The following is a 13,955-nucleotide window of genomic DNA, read 5'->3' as shown; positions in this document are numbered from 1 at the left end:
AATTAATATAATTTGCCAAGGGAACCTTTGAAGCACTTTTTCTATTAGAGTGAAATGATGCGTATTGTGTATAATCATTAAATTTAAATATTGCTCACCTTGGCTGAAAATGAATGAATAGAAACTTAAGTATGAAAACAGATCACACCTGAACACATCGGCAGACTCTTGTATTTTCGTTTATTTTTAGTTGCCCATTCCTTCCTGGCAGCACCATGTTTACCCACAAATATGCTGAGCACTGACTCTGAGTGACTCACTGCACTGCTGCCACCATGAGGCCTTTCAGCGTCCTCCTCCTCTCTCCTCAGCAGGGCATCAGTCAGTGGCTTCTCTTCAGTGACTGTTTTTTTTCTTTTATTGATTCTTTCTATTACTTCTCTTCATTTTCATTTCTCAACAGAACAAAACAAAAGTGCTATGAACATCTTGATGATAAAGCACAACGGGGTGCTGGAATGATTGGGTGAGGGGAGGGGGAGGAGGAGGTGGAGGAGGTAAAGAGTGAGAGGCTGGGAGAGGGAGGCTGCAGGTCTCATTGCTGGATTCGACGCAGCGACTGCACCTGGAAGGACTGAGCATGGGAGCCCCACTCTCTGTAATGTTTGTACTCGCCGCCATGACGATCACACTCCATGATATACTGGTAACCACGGTAACCTGGAAACTGATAGCACACCCAGCTGGAGGAGACGAGGGGAGGAGTGGAAGGGGAACGAAAGAAAACTGTTAATAAATGAAATAATGAACAAAGCTGTAGATGAGCTAAGCGGGGATCCATCTGAAACTTACGAGCCGCTCTGAACTTGCATGGATCCGATCTCATTGTTGCCCCAGCCCATGGCCTGCAGAGACGGGTAGTCATCGTTTACCTCCCACTGCCGCCCCATGAAGTTCTCTTTTTCAAACAGCACCATCTTGGACTCCTTGTGGTTCTGTTTGAGCGCGATGCATGTTTAGGGTCAATCAACGTTATTAGATACAAGATAGCCTCGGTTATGTTGATTTGGTAATAGAAGACAATAATAATGACATTGAACGGCATTGAAATTAGACCCTTTGTTTGGAGCCATTCAGTAACAGAAATGAAACTGCTTCGCTTTCTCTTTGTTAAAAACTCAAACCACTTGTATCAATTGACAATTAAATGATACTAAAATGTTTCTCAAGCTTCAAGGAGAATTTGTTTTCTAGCTTTCTTGTAACAAATAGAAATGTATTACAATTTTGATCATAATTTATTATGTACTAATGAAAATAGTAATTGCAATTACAATGCATTAGTCTACCTTTAGGTGAAAAAAGCATTTAGCATAAGTTGTCTGTTAACGTTCCACGAGGGAAGTAGGGTCATAGTGAGTCAGTGCGATGAGTCATGTTGAGATGTGAATATTTGCTGGCTAAAAATGAGAAGTTATAGAGAAGGAAGTAGAAGCTGCTGAGACTCACAGCAGAGCAGATGGGGCGGAAGGACATCATCCTCTCAATGTGGTAGGCGTTGCTGCCGCTCCATGACTCCCAGTGAGGATACTCTCCTCTCTCCAGCACAAACTGTTGTCCACAGAAGCTGGAGTGTTCATATCCTGCCCAGCTGTCTCCATCAAGAAGACACACACACACACACATTACTGGCCCACTGGGACATTTGTGTTGACGTGTACTGCAAAGTGTGTTTCTATTAATTTGGACATTTCTCTGTCCTTCTCATAGTTCGGCTTCTTTGTTCAACTCACGCTCCACACTCCACCTTCAGGGAGCGGATGTTGTCAACACCACACTCCATGATGTTCTGACAGGCTGAGGTAAACTCCAGACGCTTCCCCTGGAAGTTCTCCTGGTCATAAACTGTGATCTGGAAGGGACACGCATACAGACTCATGGTGTGAACAGGGCCACACACTGATGTGTGTGCAGATGCACATCAGCGACATTATCAGGCCAGGCATGAAATTAAAAGAGGGCTATCTGCTTTGGTGATGAACAGACTCACCTTCCATGGTCCCAGTGGGTTGGGATTATTCAGAGCCATGCTCGTGTGTGTCTCAATGCTGATTTACCTTTGGACCAGAGAGCAGAGAGAGTGGTATTTGTGTTACAGAATATACAAGCAAACCTGTCACATTCTATGTCCAGTAGTTTGCCCACTAACAGGCAGGATGTGATGATGTCAGTGGTCATTCATGTGGTTCAGCAGAACCAAAGGAGACTAAAGTGTGTGCATGAGGTTACAGGCTGATTGGATGGAGGTGCTTACCTGACGGCCCCAAGGAATAGTAGTTGAGTGCTCGCAGGGGGCTCCACAAAAGCGATGTCCTGACCCCAGAGTAAATGGACCTATTTATACATGCTGGTGCTGAAAAGCAGCTGGGCCTGTGGGTCAGGGAAGGAGTCAGCACATTGCTGGTCCAGTCATTGTTCAGCACTGAGCTGCTGGGCTTTAGTTCGACGCAGTGGGACTGGATGGAGGGCACTGTGCCCAGTGCACATAAGCACAAGTTCCAAATGGTCCCTGACCAGTGGGCCGGACCAGGTCCTGGCACAACACCGTACAGGAAACAGGTCATCGCAGACGTGGATTGTCTTGCCAGTGAGTTTAGAACTAAAAACAAGTAAATTAAGTGCAAAGCAGAAACATAAATGCCAGGCAACAAATGAGTAATGGTATTTGATTTATCAGATGCACATGACTCAAAATAGTACATTTTATGAATAAACAAGATGAGTTCAAATCTTCAACGGTACTCACTAAGTTTTCTCCACACTCTGCTGCGCTCCATCTCCAGTCTCACGTCCATCTCTACTGACCCCTCATCCCTGGGCCTTTCACCTTTTCAGTCTCTCCTACGTGACACACACGGTCAAAGGCAGGCATACATTCAGAGCACACAAAGAAACCCACACACAAACATTTAGACGAGGACAAATGGCCTGGTAATTGATTAGGCCCAGTAAAAGACATCACTTATACTGTATTTGCCCTACGCTGATTCGATTTAACATTATTATATCTGCAGCAGTCAATCAACAGTTAATTAAAATGATATTTTCCTGTATTGAATAATTAATCTGTGCATTCTCTGCCGCAAAGAATACGTCAACCTTTTGAATTCACATTTAAGGGTAATGTTGCCTGTACGACTATCAATCCCTCAGTTCAGTCTCATCCAGACACATAATGAGACATGTAATGTTGAGACACAGCAGTGATCTAGCTGCCTGCTCTTAATGAGCACAGTCATACAAATACAGCAAATACAGTCTAACAGCTGCATTCATATTACAAATACACAAATATACGTAAATATACACACAAATATTTCAATTCCATTCTGGATAAAAGGATTTTTTTACTTGCATGCAGCATAAAAAAACAAGAGCGTTGTAGAAATCATAATGGACATGTGTCTATGTATGATACAACAGTGAAGTGTAAGTGCTTGTATGCAGGGACACAACCTGTAACGCTGAAACGACTCGCCTGACGAAACAATAGAGTGGTGGAGGCCGCTCCCGTAGTCAGCACATTACACACACACGAGGCTTGAACTGGCTGCACCGGCTGCAGAGCTAAAAGAAGAAATACAAAGACTCTGACAAATGATGCAAGTGCAATAAACGATCGCTATGTAATGAAATAACAGGACTCATTTAAACTAAATAGGCAAGAAATTAAATGTAAGAAATAACTGTGTGTGTGTGTGTGTGTGTGTGTAGGTGAGTGAGAGACGGATGGTGTGGGAGGGTTGGGCTTCAAACTTTCTGCTGAGGTCAGTGACTGTCCTCAGTCCCAACACAATGGTGCCGGACAACAAAACAGGCAGCCAAGTCAGCATGGCTGGTCCGCGGATAAGCAGCGCGACCCCTGACCCCACACCGTGCTCCAAAGAGCCCAGAGCCAATCAGAGCTCTGGGTCCTGTCTGTACAGAGCTGGGCAGGATGTGAATGTATATATATACCCCTACTCACAACGCCAGCGTCCAACTCTTTCTTCAAAGGCCGCTCCGTTTCAGCCCGAAAGTGTAACTGTAAGTGAACTTTCCGAGGTCTTCTGATATTTCTAGATGCTGAGCTGAACCCGACAGTGCGTGTCTGACTGTGTCTCGTCTCTGCAGAGCTCACCATGTCTCACTCAGGCGCTCAAGGCAGCATCGGCAGCCACTCTGCCATCGGGCTGCGCAACCACAAGGTACTGATACACATTTAGGCGGATTAGTGCTAAAATCCACACAACTTCCTCTGTTGCTGCGGAAATAAGCGTTTTCCACTTGCATTTCAGATATACCTCTATGAGTTCGAGAACTTCCAGGGCCGTAGGATGGACCTGTTCGGAGAGTGCCGTAACCTGTGCGAGAAGGGTTTCGACAGAGTCGGCTCCATCAGGGTGGAGTGCGGCCCGTAAGTCGCCAACACCACCACCTACACCGGTGTCACCACACAGCATCCCATCTCCATCTAAAAAGTTCTGTCCATCCGTCTGTCCAGCTGGGTGGGTTATGAGCAGCAGAACCTCACCGGCGAGATGTTCATGCTGGAGAAGGGCGAGTACCCCCGCTGGGACACCTGGTCCAACAGCTACAGGTGTGACCGCTTCATGTCGCTCAGGCCTGTCCGAATGGTGAGTTGGCATCAGCCACAGGCCTGTGCTTCATCAGTCTGCTGCGATTTAGCAGTCTTGATCTTATGGATTGAAGCTGGGCCAGATCCCAGCATGCCTGACAATGTGACCATAGTTCCTCTTGTATGTCTCCTATAGGACCCCCAGGACCACAAGATCTGTCTGTATGAATGTACAAACTTTGAGGGTCGTAAGATGGAGGTGTGCGATGAGGACATTCCCAGCCTGTGGTCTTATGGCTTCCAGGACCGCGTTGCCAGCATCCAGGTCACCGGAGGAACGTGAGTAGCATCCGCCCGTGTGAGGTCATCGTTTCTATCTTCATCACCTGAGACGACGGCCAGTGATCAGCGTGCGTCTGAGTCTGTCCCCCCCTCTGCACACAGCTGGGTGGGCTACCAGTACCCCGGCTACCGCGGCTACCAGTACGTGTTGGAAATGGGCCCCTACAAGCACTGGAACGAGTGGGGAGCCCACCACCCCCAGATCCAGTCCATGCGCAGGGTCCGGGACATGCAGACGCACCGCAGGGGCTGCTTCGAGATGAGCGCATAGGCCGCGCAGGTTGGATAGAAGGGGTCAGGATGGGCACCTTGTTAACGAGCTCTTGGATCTTCCTCAACGGCCAGTTACTGTAGCCACAAGACATATTGGCTTTTGAATATTGTTAGTGTGTTACCATGACAACAGTAAAAGGAGTAGCAATGCTCTCTGTCTACAGACCTCATCAGAAGATTATGCGATTTATCATGCTTACAAACGATTATACAGGATTAGTAGATTTGAGTTGAAGTTTGTGTTAGTTTGTTTGACAGCTTTTATGCAACCATACCAGCAAACTTAGATTTTTTTTAATTTTTATTTACCGACCTACGTGTTTCAAGGTCAAACGATGCCAAAAAGCCTGTTCATCAGAAAAAAGACTCCTCCTCTACTGGGGCGTTAAAGGCCCGCGTGTGGAGAACGGTGCCGACCGGCCGGTGGTCACGACCCAGAGTGTCGGCTGTGCAGGATTGTATTTTGCAAAATGTGAATCTGTTTTGTTTCAGCTCGTTGTCGGGGCTGTCCGGAAGATTCGCATTTCACACTTTCTCAGGGATGCTGGCATCTGGAAAGCAACTTTCCAATGGAAAAAATAAATACACAATACAACACGAAATATCCCATCTACTCATTTGTTTCCCTTCTCTTGTGTTTGCATTAGTTCCTACCTCTAGATTCATCTAGAAATATAATAATAATCTTTTATTGGATCAAAGTTAAATGTATGACACTAAGATGATAATAGAATAACCTTTATATAATTTTCTAGTTTCCAGCTTCACGCTTTAGGTTTGTTTACGTCTGAGAACATTTTTTGTTTGCGCGCTGTTTTGCTGCCACCTAGTGGTCAGAGTAATTTTTTAATTAATGAAATACCCACAAGATGTCATATCATACAGCTATGTGTGACAGCTCAAAATGTACATGTCCTTTCGTGACCGCTCGAAATTTTCCCCTCATTAACAAAACAAACCCTGATATCTGAAGGCTATTCCTGAGAACAGCAAACTTCAGAACTTCAGCAGCTGATCTCCGCCTAGGAGGGAGGGGGGGGGGGGGGGGGGGGGGGGGGGGGGGCGTGATGAGCAGCCCAATCATGCGCGCACTGGGTAACGATCGGATGACGAGACGCGTAGACTGTACGCGCAGCGCCGGTCGCTTTAAAGCCGATGAGCGTCGAGCGAGGGAGGGAGCAGAAGCTGGTTTTTATCTTTGACCGTAGCGTGAAGGGGGAGGAGGCGCGGACAATGAGCTATTCCTGCGGCGCCACCGCGCTCGTCCGCTCCGCGTAACGACAAGCTCCGACGCACGCAGATCGCCTCGCGCGGCTCCAGCTCCGAGAGCGTCAGAGCCCCGGTCCCCGTCGGCTTCCACAGCGAACGGCCGTCTCCCGTCGGACATGAAAGTGCAGCAGGGCTGCAACCCGTCAGACATGGGGATCCCGGTCACAACCGAGGAGGAGCTGCGCAGAAATAGCGTGATAACGCCCGAGGACGTGCTTGGGCTCCAGAAGATCACCAAGAGTAAGTGACCGGCTGCAGAATAGACGTGGTGGGAGGATTAGCGGGCGCCTTATAGTTAAAGGTGATTAGTGCACCGTGTCCGCGCGTACTGGAGCCCCGCGTTAAAGACAGGTACCATGGACAGCGACACAGTCTGCGAGGACCTCTGGAAGTCTCGCCTCAAACAGGGACCGCCAGCGTGTTCAGTCCACGAACTGTTGGTTGTTCACCAAAGTTAAATTTTGCTGTTTCAATAAATCTGATTCCATCTCTCAGTGTACGGGTAGAAAACGTGACACTGTGTACCTGCTGAAAAAAACCTGGCTCCGACCACTTCCTCACCTCAACACACCTGCGGCTCTGAGGTAACAGGTGGCCAGAGATGTGATCCGCTGATTACAGGCAGCAGTCACATGGAGCAAACGCACCAGAGGAACACGGTCCGGGTTGGGTTTAATGGTATTTGTCCATGTTTCATCATGGAAACTACACACCGGCTGGTGTGTAGCTTTGTGCAGAGATAGACTTTCACAAACTTTAGATCTGCAGAGTAAATGCCCCTGCAGCATAACATGTAACAATGAATACAACCACCTGATAACAGCAGGAGGGCTTTGCTAAATAACACGTTTAACATTGGTGGTTCATTGGTTAGTTTGAAACTAAGTACTATGAAAAGCTGAAATACTGCAAATAAGGAATGTTGGAAAAATACAACCGTATACAGTTCAAACATACTGTTCTCCTACAGGCACCTCAACAGACCAATACTTTTATGTTTTACCCGACATGTTGAACTTTACATGAACTTATTACATAAACTAGTTTTCTGAATACACAGATTAAACCAACATTTGGCTCAGCTGTTACTTGTGTGTGTGTATGTAAACAGCAGCGTTTCCCCACAGACAACATTCAAACTGCAGGAATCACACGCAGACTGGTCAAATTGTCCGATTGTCCATAAACAAACAACACGAGGAACAATATACTTTGGGTTTTTGTGATTTTTCTGTGTTTTCTGTCACTCAGATCATGTTTTCATTCTTGCTGGTATTGTGAAAATGACTAACAGCGAAGTGTGGAACCAAAACACCAGGCCCCGAGAGATGAACCCAAAGTCTGTCGTCTCATCCCCTCTCAGACCGTCGCATCTGTTTTCATTTGGTGCCCCCTCGGTGGAAAAGCAATATTAGAGCTGCGTCAGTGCGATAATACCCAAATCACTCATGCTGGTGCAGTAATCTCTGCTCTCCACTGACATGTAATCTGGATTATGTCAGGAGTGCTGTAATGCAGGCTATGCAGTGACACAAGACACCTCTGATGATTAATTCATGGAGTCACGGTGTAAGTGAAGTTTGTCTACAATGGATATGAGATTAGAAGTGGGCAGGATGTTTGTGTGTTATTTAGAACATGTGTAATATCACTCTCAGAATGGAAATCACAGCAAAGACGGGCGTTTGTCTCCTTATCAGCACCGTCGTGGTTCGGTGCTGATAAGCAAAGCAGAGGCCCAAGTTGTATAATTCTAGGAGACTGGAAATGCTCCTGTGGTCTGAGACATGACAGATCATTAATGAGACAGGTATGTAAACTGCAGTAGCCAATTAGTGAGGGAAGGCAGGGGTGAGAGATATTTATCCATCTATTGTTATCATGTTCAGTTTATTGCTGAAATTGGACTGCGCTGAAGGATTTATTCCTCAATTGTACAGACTTTCTCTAATCCACTGTGTCTAATTGCATTTCCATGTACAGTAAATGCACTGGAGAGAGAGAGAGAGAGAGAGAGAGAGAGAGAGAGAGAGAGAGAGAGAGAGAGAGAGAGAGAGAGAGCGTGAGCAGAGAATTCATGGGTTTTTAAAACTACAGAAGTTTGAGGGGAGGCAGCCTGACAGCACACAGATGCCTTTAAGATGAAGCATCCGTCAGCATCCAAGCCTTGAACATGGGACAGTGTTTGAACATCACATGCACCCTATTTGCATTAGTACACTGGATATTAATGGCCCCAAGGATCCTCCTGCTTGTGCCTGGTCCTGATGAGTTTCTCAGAACAGTCTGGCACCTTTTACACCAATAGGTGATTCATTATTTGGCCTTTATACGTCCACTCTGTGATGTAGGATGCACAATGGATGCAGCTTTCGGTTAAATTGATTAGTACGGCCTCGTTCTAATCTCTCGTAGAGACCCCCAGACGAAGGGGGAGGCGAAGGAGGTGAAGAGCTGCAGGAGGAACAGGGACAATTAGCAGTGGCTCAGTCACTCAGAACTCACAGAACTCGTCCTCATTACACCCTCTCACAGAAGAATGCCCCCCCCTCGTTCAGCCAGGAAGATAAGAGGAAGGCATCTCATCTGCATTCAGCTGCTTCGGCGCTACCTCTCCATGAACCTTGCCGGTTGCCAGTTTGCCCACAGGTGCTGTTAAATGAGCGACGTGACCCAACCTGCTGCACGCAGCTGCATTGTGCGCGGCGACGTGAACGTTGGGCTCTCATACCGGAGTAATTAGCCGCCCCGGGCCTCAGATTGTCTTATCGCGGAGACGGGCGAACGTGCCCGGATTGTTCTTCCGCATGTTCTGGAATTGAATCAACACTGATCGGAGACCACAGAGTCAAATGGTGACAATGAGGTGTGTGAAGTCAGTCCACGCGGCTCACAGTCTGTAACTCCGGGCTAATCTTCAGGATTAAGGAGCTAAAAGTGGCAGCTCATTGCTCTTTATGAATGTCACACACACTCTGTGGATCTGAGCACAGGAAACAGCAGCACCCTGTTTCTTAGTCTCAAGCTTGACTGTGTATTCACTTTGTTAGAGACCTTGGATGTAAATGTATCAGTTTATTGTAGATGCACATGATGTGAAACCAGCTGCTCTGAGCAGGAGTGCAAAGCTTGGTGTTTAATTATAATGGATCGCCCAAGCTGAGAGTTACTCACACATTCCTGCATACGAGCAATGTGTTGTCAAGGCGGTCCAGGGGTGAAGGCAGGCGGGAGGAGACCCTCTATAGGCGGAGGCCTCAGGTGTACTGTACCCTCTGCATAGCACCGATGCCTAAATCCAGACTGTTGTTGTGGAGCAGCCAGGTGGATGAGGGAAGACGACGCGCTAATCGAGCCGGATCACAAGGAGCGTTGCTAGGCGACGGTGTTAAAGGAAGTGGAGAGGAGCCGTGGGGGAGTTTAAGCATGACACAAGCCCCCGACTCACCTCTGTTGTGTCAGTGTTACACTGTTCTTTGGATAACGTGACGGATTCGTGCATCACTTGCTGAAGCTCACAGTTGCACATTGGCTGAAGCCACGCTCCTCACCACAATCAGCTACTCTGGGTGACATCTAAGTGACTGCCTGTGTGAACAAACATGTGTTCCTGTCCGCGTTACGTAACAGCATTCGATTCCGTTTGATCGCATCGTCCAGGCAGAATGATCTGAACGCGTCGGAGCCGCCGCGCTGTCATCTCATTCGCCTCCTCTGGCCCCAGAGGTTCTATAAATACGGTGCGAAATGTTTCCTGACGTGGCCGTGGTCCCGGACTAACAGTAGGCTTATGGTGACGCTGCCAGGGCAGATAAGCGCCTCACATGAATGACCCGGCGCTAGAGGGCACTGCTTCGGCAGCAGCTCTCTAACCCTCTTACTGGAGCTGGGGAGGCGGCGTGAAGAGACTTTGTGCCTGTGAGGCCAGAGCAGCTTTGCATGGAAAGCTCTTGACTAGACTTGTGATGCTCATCGTGGAACCATCGTGGAGCTACACGAAATATACATTAATGAGCAACAACGTTTATAAAATGGTTGTTTTGTGACATGCTGCTAATAACGCCTGTCTCATGAATGCTGTTAGTTCTGTATCACCAGATGTATTTGTGTGGTGGAGCACAGGGAAACACCAAGGGAACAAAGCTCACTGCATAAAAATGTGACTAATGCTTACTGATGATGGTTTGACAATCACGCTGTCTGGCTTCATCACTTCCTCAAATTATGTATTTGCATATAAATGATCCAATAGTCATACTCTTGTTAGTTCTTTCAGACTTTGGGATATCTGCACTGGCTTCATAAGAGTTAGACGACTGTCAAGTCCAACTGGCTTTACATCAATTTTCAAAATATTCTGCCAGCTGTAAACAGGAAGCTCCAAATGAGGCTGAGACAATTTTAGACAACGTGTCAGGTAAAGGTGGCTTGAAAACATCTATAAATACCTTCAAGCAGGTGGTGAAAGCCTATGTGGGCCATCTGCTCCACAGCCCTCAGAAACAGTGGAGAAGGCAACAAAGTGTGTGTGTGTGTGTGTGTGTGTGTGTGTGTGTGTGTGTGTGTGTGTGTGTGTGTGTGTGTCCGGCCAAATGCATCATTCCATTTGCGTTCACATCAGTAAGACCCTTCAGACCTGCTACAACTCATATCATAATGACAAAAGAGGTGTGTGTGTGTGTGTGTGTGTGTGTGTGTGTGTGTGTGTGTGTGTGTGTGTGTGTGTGTGTGTGTGTGTGTGTGTGTGTGTGTGTGTGTGTGTCGGTCCATGTGATGATAAAACACAATAAGCCTCTTAAATCTAATCCCAACCTGATGGGAGGGGCATGTCACACTCACCCAACAACTCACCCAACAAACACACACACACACTCACACACACACGCACACACATACCACACACACACCGCTACGCTCCAATCTGTCGTCCTGCTCAGAATTTCTGTCGCCGGTGGGTTTACGTTCACTGCTCCTGACATTCCTGCTGTTGAATGCAAAACAAATCCTGTTAGAGGAGATTAATAATGAATGCAAAGGCAAATCGAACAATGTCAGCGATATCACAGTGTGTGTTACAGCGTGTGCTGGTGTTTACAGTCACTATGTTACAATAACTTGTACTTAATGTCCATCTTATCAAGAATTATCACAGATCCTTTCGTAAACATAAAGCCTAGAGCTTTGAATACATCTGTGTACATCTGTTCTGTTTCAGAACCAGAACAGCCGTAATATATAAGCTTTAAACCATGTACACATTGTCAAACCATGTGACGTTGTGTAACTTGTAATCTGTAGATTAATTGTGTTGCTCTTCAACAGAAAAAGGTGCTTGTTGCGTTGAATGGAGCCTGGCAGTTCAAACACATGACGAGAGCCGCTCTGAGCCTTAATCAGTGCAGGCGCGGTGCTCACAGGGTTTGTTCCTACTGTCAAGTGTCATTTCTTGGCACAGAGGAAGATCTGACGTGTAAAAATAGCTCCCCTGATCTTATTGTGAGGTCACAGCATAACGACATCAGCCCAGAACAGCGTGGAATGTGTGTAAATGATGAGTCCTCACGTGCCTGTAGCAACAGATATCCTGTCACAGAGCAGCAGTGATTCACCCAGTCACATCAAAGGCTTCATTGTTATATGAATAGAATCTAAAGGCTGCTTTCTGCCGTTTTCAGATTATCTCTGTTCCCCAGAAGAAAACGTACACATGATTGACTTCACCAGGTTTAAGATCCGGGACATGGAAACAGGGACGGTCCTCTTTGAGATAACGAAGCCTCCAACACCAGGTCGGCTCCAAACAACACAAACTATGAATCTGATCTGATATATTATTATAGGTGGATCATACTACTACTCCTCAGGTGTGGTCCCTCCTCTAAATGTCTCCTCCTCCATGTCTTCCCTTTTTTGGCCGGACTCTCAGCAGGGGGTAAGAAGCAGTGCGACCCCAACGCCGGCCGATTCGTCCGCTACCAGTTCACTCCAGCTTTCCTGCAGCTGCGGCAGGTCGGAGCCACGTAAGTCCATGGGTTTGATTCATAAATGCTGCCAGAGGCCGTGGGAAGCGGTGGGAGGCGAGAATGAGCTCATGCAGTAAGACGGTACAGGAGCTGCCGCTGTCATTGTCAGACCGGCCAAACACCGACTCATGCACCGTCAGGGCTAAATGTACTGCAAACATTGTGGGTTAGACGACTGATGTTTGTTTTCTCAGTGTTTATGAGCCAGTGGACCTGCTATTACGTTGTTATAACCATTACAAGTCGGGACCAGCGTTAATCAAAGATGATGAAATATTGCTCTGTATTTGTATTTGACTCGTTGCCTGGTGCTGCGTCTCTGCAGAGTGGAGTTCACGGTGGGAGACGCTCCCATCAACAACTTCCGCATGATCGAGAGACACTACTTCCGCGACCAGCTCCTCAAGAGCTTCGATTTCGAGTTCGGCTTCTGCATGCCCAGCAGCAAGAACACGTGCGAGCACATCTACGAGTTCCCCGCGCTGTCCGAGGAGCTCAGTGAGTGTCGCCCCCCCCCCCACACACACACACACACACACACACTTTCATGCTTTATCACACGCTAACAGGCTCTGACGCTGGACTCTCCTCTCCCTCAGTGCGCGAGATGATCCTGCATCCCTACGAGACGCAGTCGGACAGCTTCTACTTTGTGGACAACAAACTGGTGATGCACAACAAGGCAGATTATTCCTACAGCGGGGGCCCGTAGGCCGCCCTCCGCCCCCCCACCCCCTAGTCCCCCCCTGTAGACATTCTCCATGATCCACGTACCAGGACCGGGACCGGACGAACCGATGGACTAACGCTGGCGTTGGGCGCTCGCCTCTCCCCATGTGGTGGTCGGCCGCCTGAACCGCAGACTCCTCCTCCGCCGCATTCTGCCCGGCTCCATCCTCCGTTTGCTCGCATGAGCGCGTGCAGGCGTGGCTGTGTGGGCAGCGAACGCATGCAGTGTCTGTACGTACAGTTCCGTTGAGTTCAGCCTGTTTATGTGGCTCCGTTCCATCAGCAGGGAAACTCTGAGTAGTTTACGTTTTGTGCCGTTTGATGGGAGATTATGTGAAGAGATACCGAGTATTGGCCCGAAATCCACCGCGAGACAAAGAGAGAAATGTTTCTGTGAAGAAGGATTATGTGATAATATTAATTCCTCTCAGTAGTTGTAGTTCGTGTAGGAGTCTGATTTAAGTTTCTACTTCTGAAGTTGAGTCTGAATGATCCGGTCCTCCTTCCATGATCTGTCATTGTTCAGCTGAATGGCAGCGACGGACACCTTGTGTCATTTTTATCGGTTCCGCGTCCATTGTAGTGTACGACAGGAGTATTTTTTAAACAAATAGCTATTTTAAAGTGTATAAAGTATGTAAAGTTTTACCAGTTGAAACTAAATCACAGCAATAAATATGAGATTTCTTTTCAAAATGTCGACTTTTTTTTCACGAAAGATGCATCATTACATGAAACAGACAGCGAAGTCAAAACAAATC

The 13,955-nt window shown here is 47.4% G+C and overlaps 3 protein-coding genes across 4 annotated transcripts; 2 read left to right on the top strand and 1 right to left on the bottom strand.

Moving 5' to 3' along the window:
• Positions 1–160: 160 nt before the first annotated feature.
• cryba1a (crystallin, beta A1a) lies at positions 161–2,344 on the bottom strand. The gene is made up of 6 exons (XM_029170201.3): positions 2,255–2,344; positions 1,991–2,057; positions 1,734–1,852; positions 1,450–1,591; positions 793–935; positions 161–683 (listed from the first exon to the last, which is right to left on the bottom strand). Exons 2-6 carry the CDS (start codon positions 2,027–2,029, stop codon positions 536–538), a joined length of 591 nt encoding a protein of 196 aa, XP_029026034.1. The 5' UTR covers positions 2,030–2,057; positions 2,255–2,344; the 3' UTR covers positions 161–535.
• A 1,538-nt stretch (positions 2,345–3,882) lies between these two features.
• On the top strand, positions 3,883–5,775 carry crybb1l3 (crystallin, beta B1, like 3). Its single transcript, XM_029170196.3, has 6 exons — positions 3,883–4,026; positions 4,114–4,187; positions 4,278–4,396; positions 4,484–4,616; positions 4,755–4,897; positions 5,003–5,775. Exons 2-6 carry the CDS (start codon positions 4,122–4,124, stop codon positions 5,169–5,171), a joined length of 630 nt encoding a protein of 209 aa, XP_029026029.1. The 5' UTR covers positions 3,883–4,026; positions 4,114–4,121; the 3' UTR covers positions 5,172–5,775.
• A 502-nt stretch (positions 5,776–6,277) lies between these two features.
• Positions 6,278–13,890, top strand: unc119a (unc-119 homolog a (C. elegans)). 2 transcript variants are annotated; one of them, XM_029170198.3, is made up of 5 exons: positions 6,278–6,682; positions 12,118–12,231; positions 12,372–12,462; positions 12,791–12,963; positions 13,065–13,890. In XM_029170198.3, the coding sequence occupies exons 1-5, from the start codon at positions 6,559–6,561 to the stop codon at positions 13,175–13,177; spliced, it is 615 nt and encodes a 204-aa protein (XP_029026031.1). In that variant the 5' UTR covers positions 6,278–6,558; the 3' UTR covers positions 13,178–13,890. The 2 variants fall into 2 exon arrangements, with proteins under 2 accessions (XP_029026031.1, XP_029026030.1); XM_029170197.3 differs by having other exon boundaries at positions 12,369–12,462.
• Positions 13,891–13,955: the final 65 nt, after the last annotated feature.

Source organism: Betta splendens, chromosome 13 (assembly GCF_900634795.4).
Source record: "Betta splendens chromosome 13, fBetSpl5.4, whole genome shotgun sequence".
NCBI lineage: Eukaryota > Metazoa > Chordata > Actinopteri > Anabantiformes > Osphronemidae > Betta > Betta splendens.
The sequence above is the reverse complement of the archived record's forward strand: the minus strand, read 5'-3'. Positions and strand labels throughout refer to the sequence as shown.

Excerpts from the sequence above, each read along its gene's own strand:
- cryba1a (XM_029170201.3), bottom strand. The coding sequence starts at position 2,029 with ATGGCTCTGAATAATCCCAACCCACTGGGACCATGGAAG. Across the intron at positions 1,592-1,733 it reads CTGAAGGTGGAGTGTGGAGC|CTGGGCAGGATATGAACACT; the intron begins GTGAGTTGAACA and ends TGATGGAGACAG. Across the intron at positions 936-1,449 it reads TCCGCCCCATCTGCTCTGCT|AACCACAAGGAGTCCAAGAT; the intron begins GTGAGTCTCAGC and ends GCGCTCAAACAG.
- crybb1l3 (XM_029170196.3), top strand. The coding sequence starts at position 4,122 with ATGTCTCACTCAGGCGCTCAAGGCAGCATCGGCAGCCACTCTGCCATC. Across the intron at positions 4,397-4,483 it reads ATCAGGGTGGAGTGCGGCCC|CTGGGTGGGTTATGAGCAGC; the intron begins GTAAGTCGCCAA and ends CCGTCTGTCCAG. Across the intron at positions 4,617-4,754 it reads CGCTCAGGCCTGTCCGAATG|GACCCCCAGGACCACAAGAT; the intron begins GTGAGTTGGCAT and ends TGTCTCCTATAG.
- unc119a (XM_029170197.3), top strand. The coding sequence starts at position 6,559 with ATGAAAGTGCAGCAGGGCTGCAACCCGTCAGACATGGGGATCCCGGTC. Across the intron at positions 6,683-12,117 it reads GCTCCAGAAGATCACCAAGA|ATTATCTCTGTTCCCCAGAA; the intron begins GTAAGTGACCGG and ends TGCCGTTTTCAG. Across the intron at positions 12,463-12,790 it reads CTGCGGCAGGTCGGAGCCAC|AGTGGAGTTCACGGTGGGAG; the intron begins GTAAGTCCATGG and ends GCGTCTCTGCAG.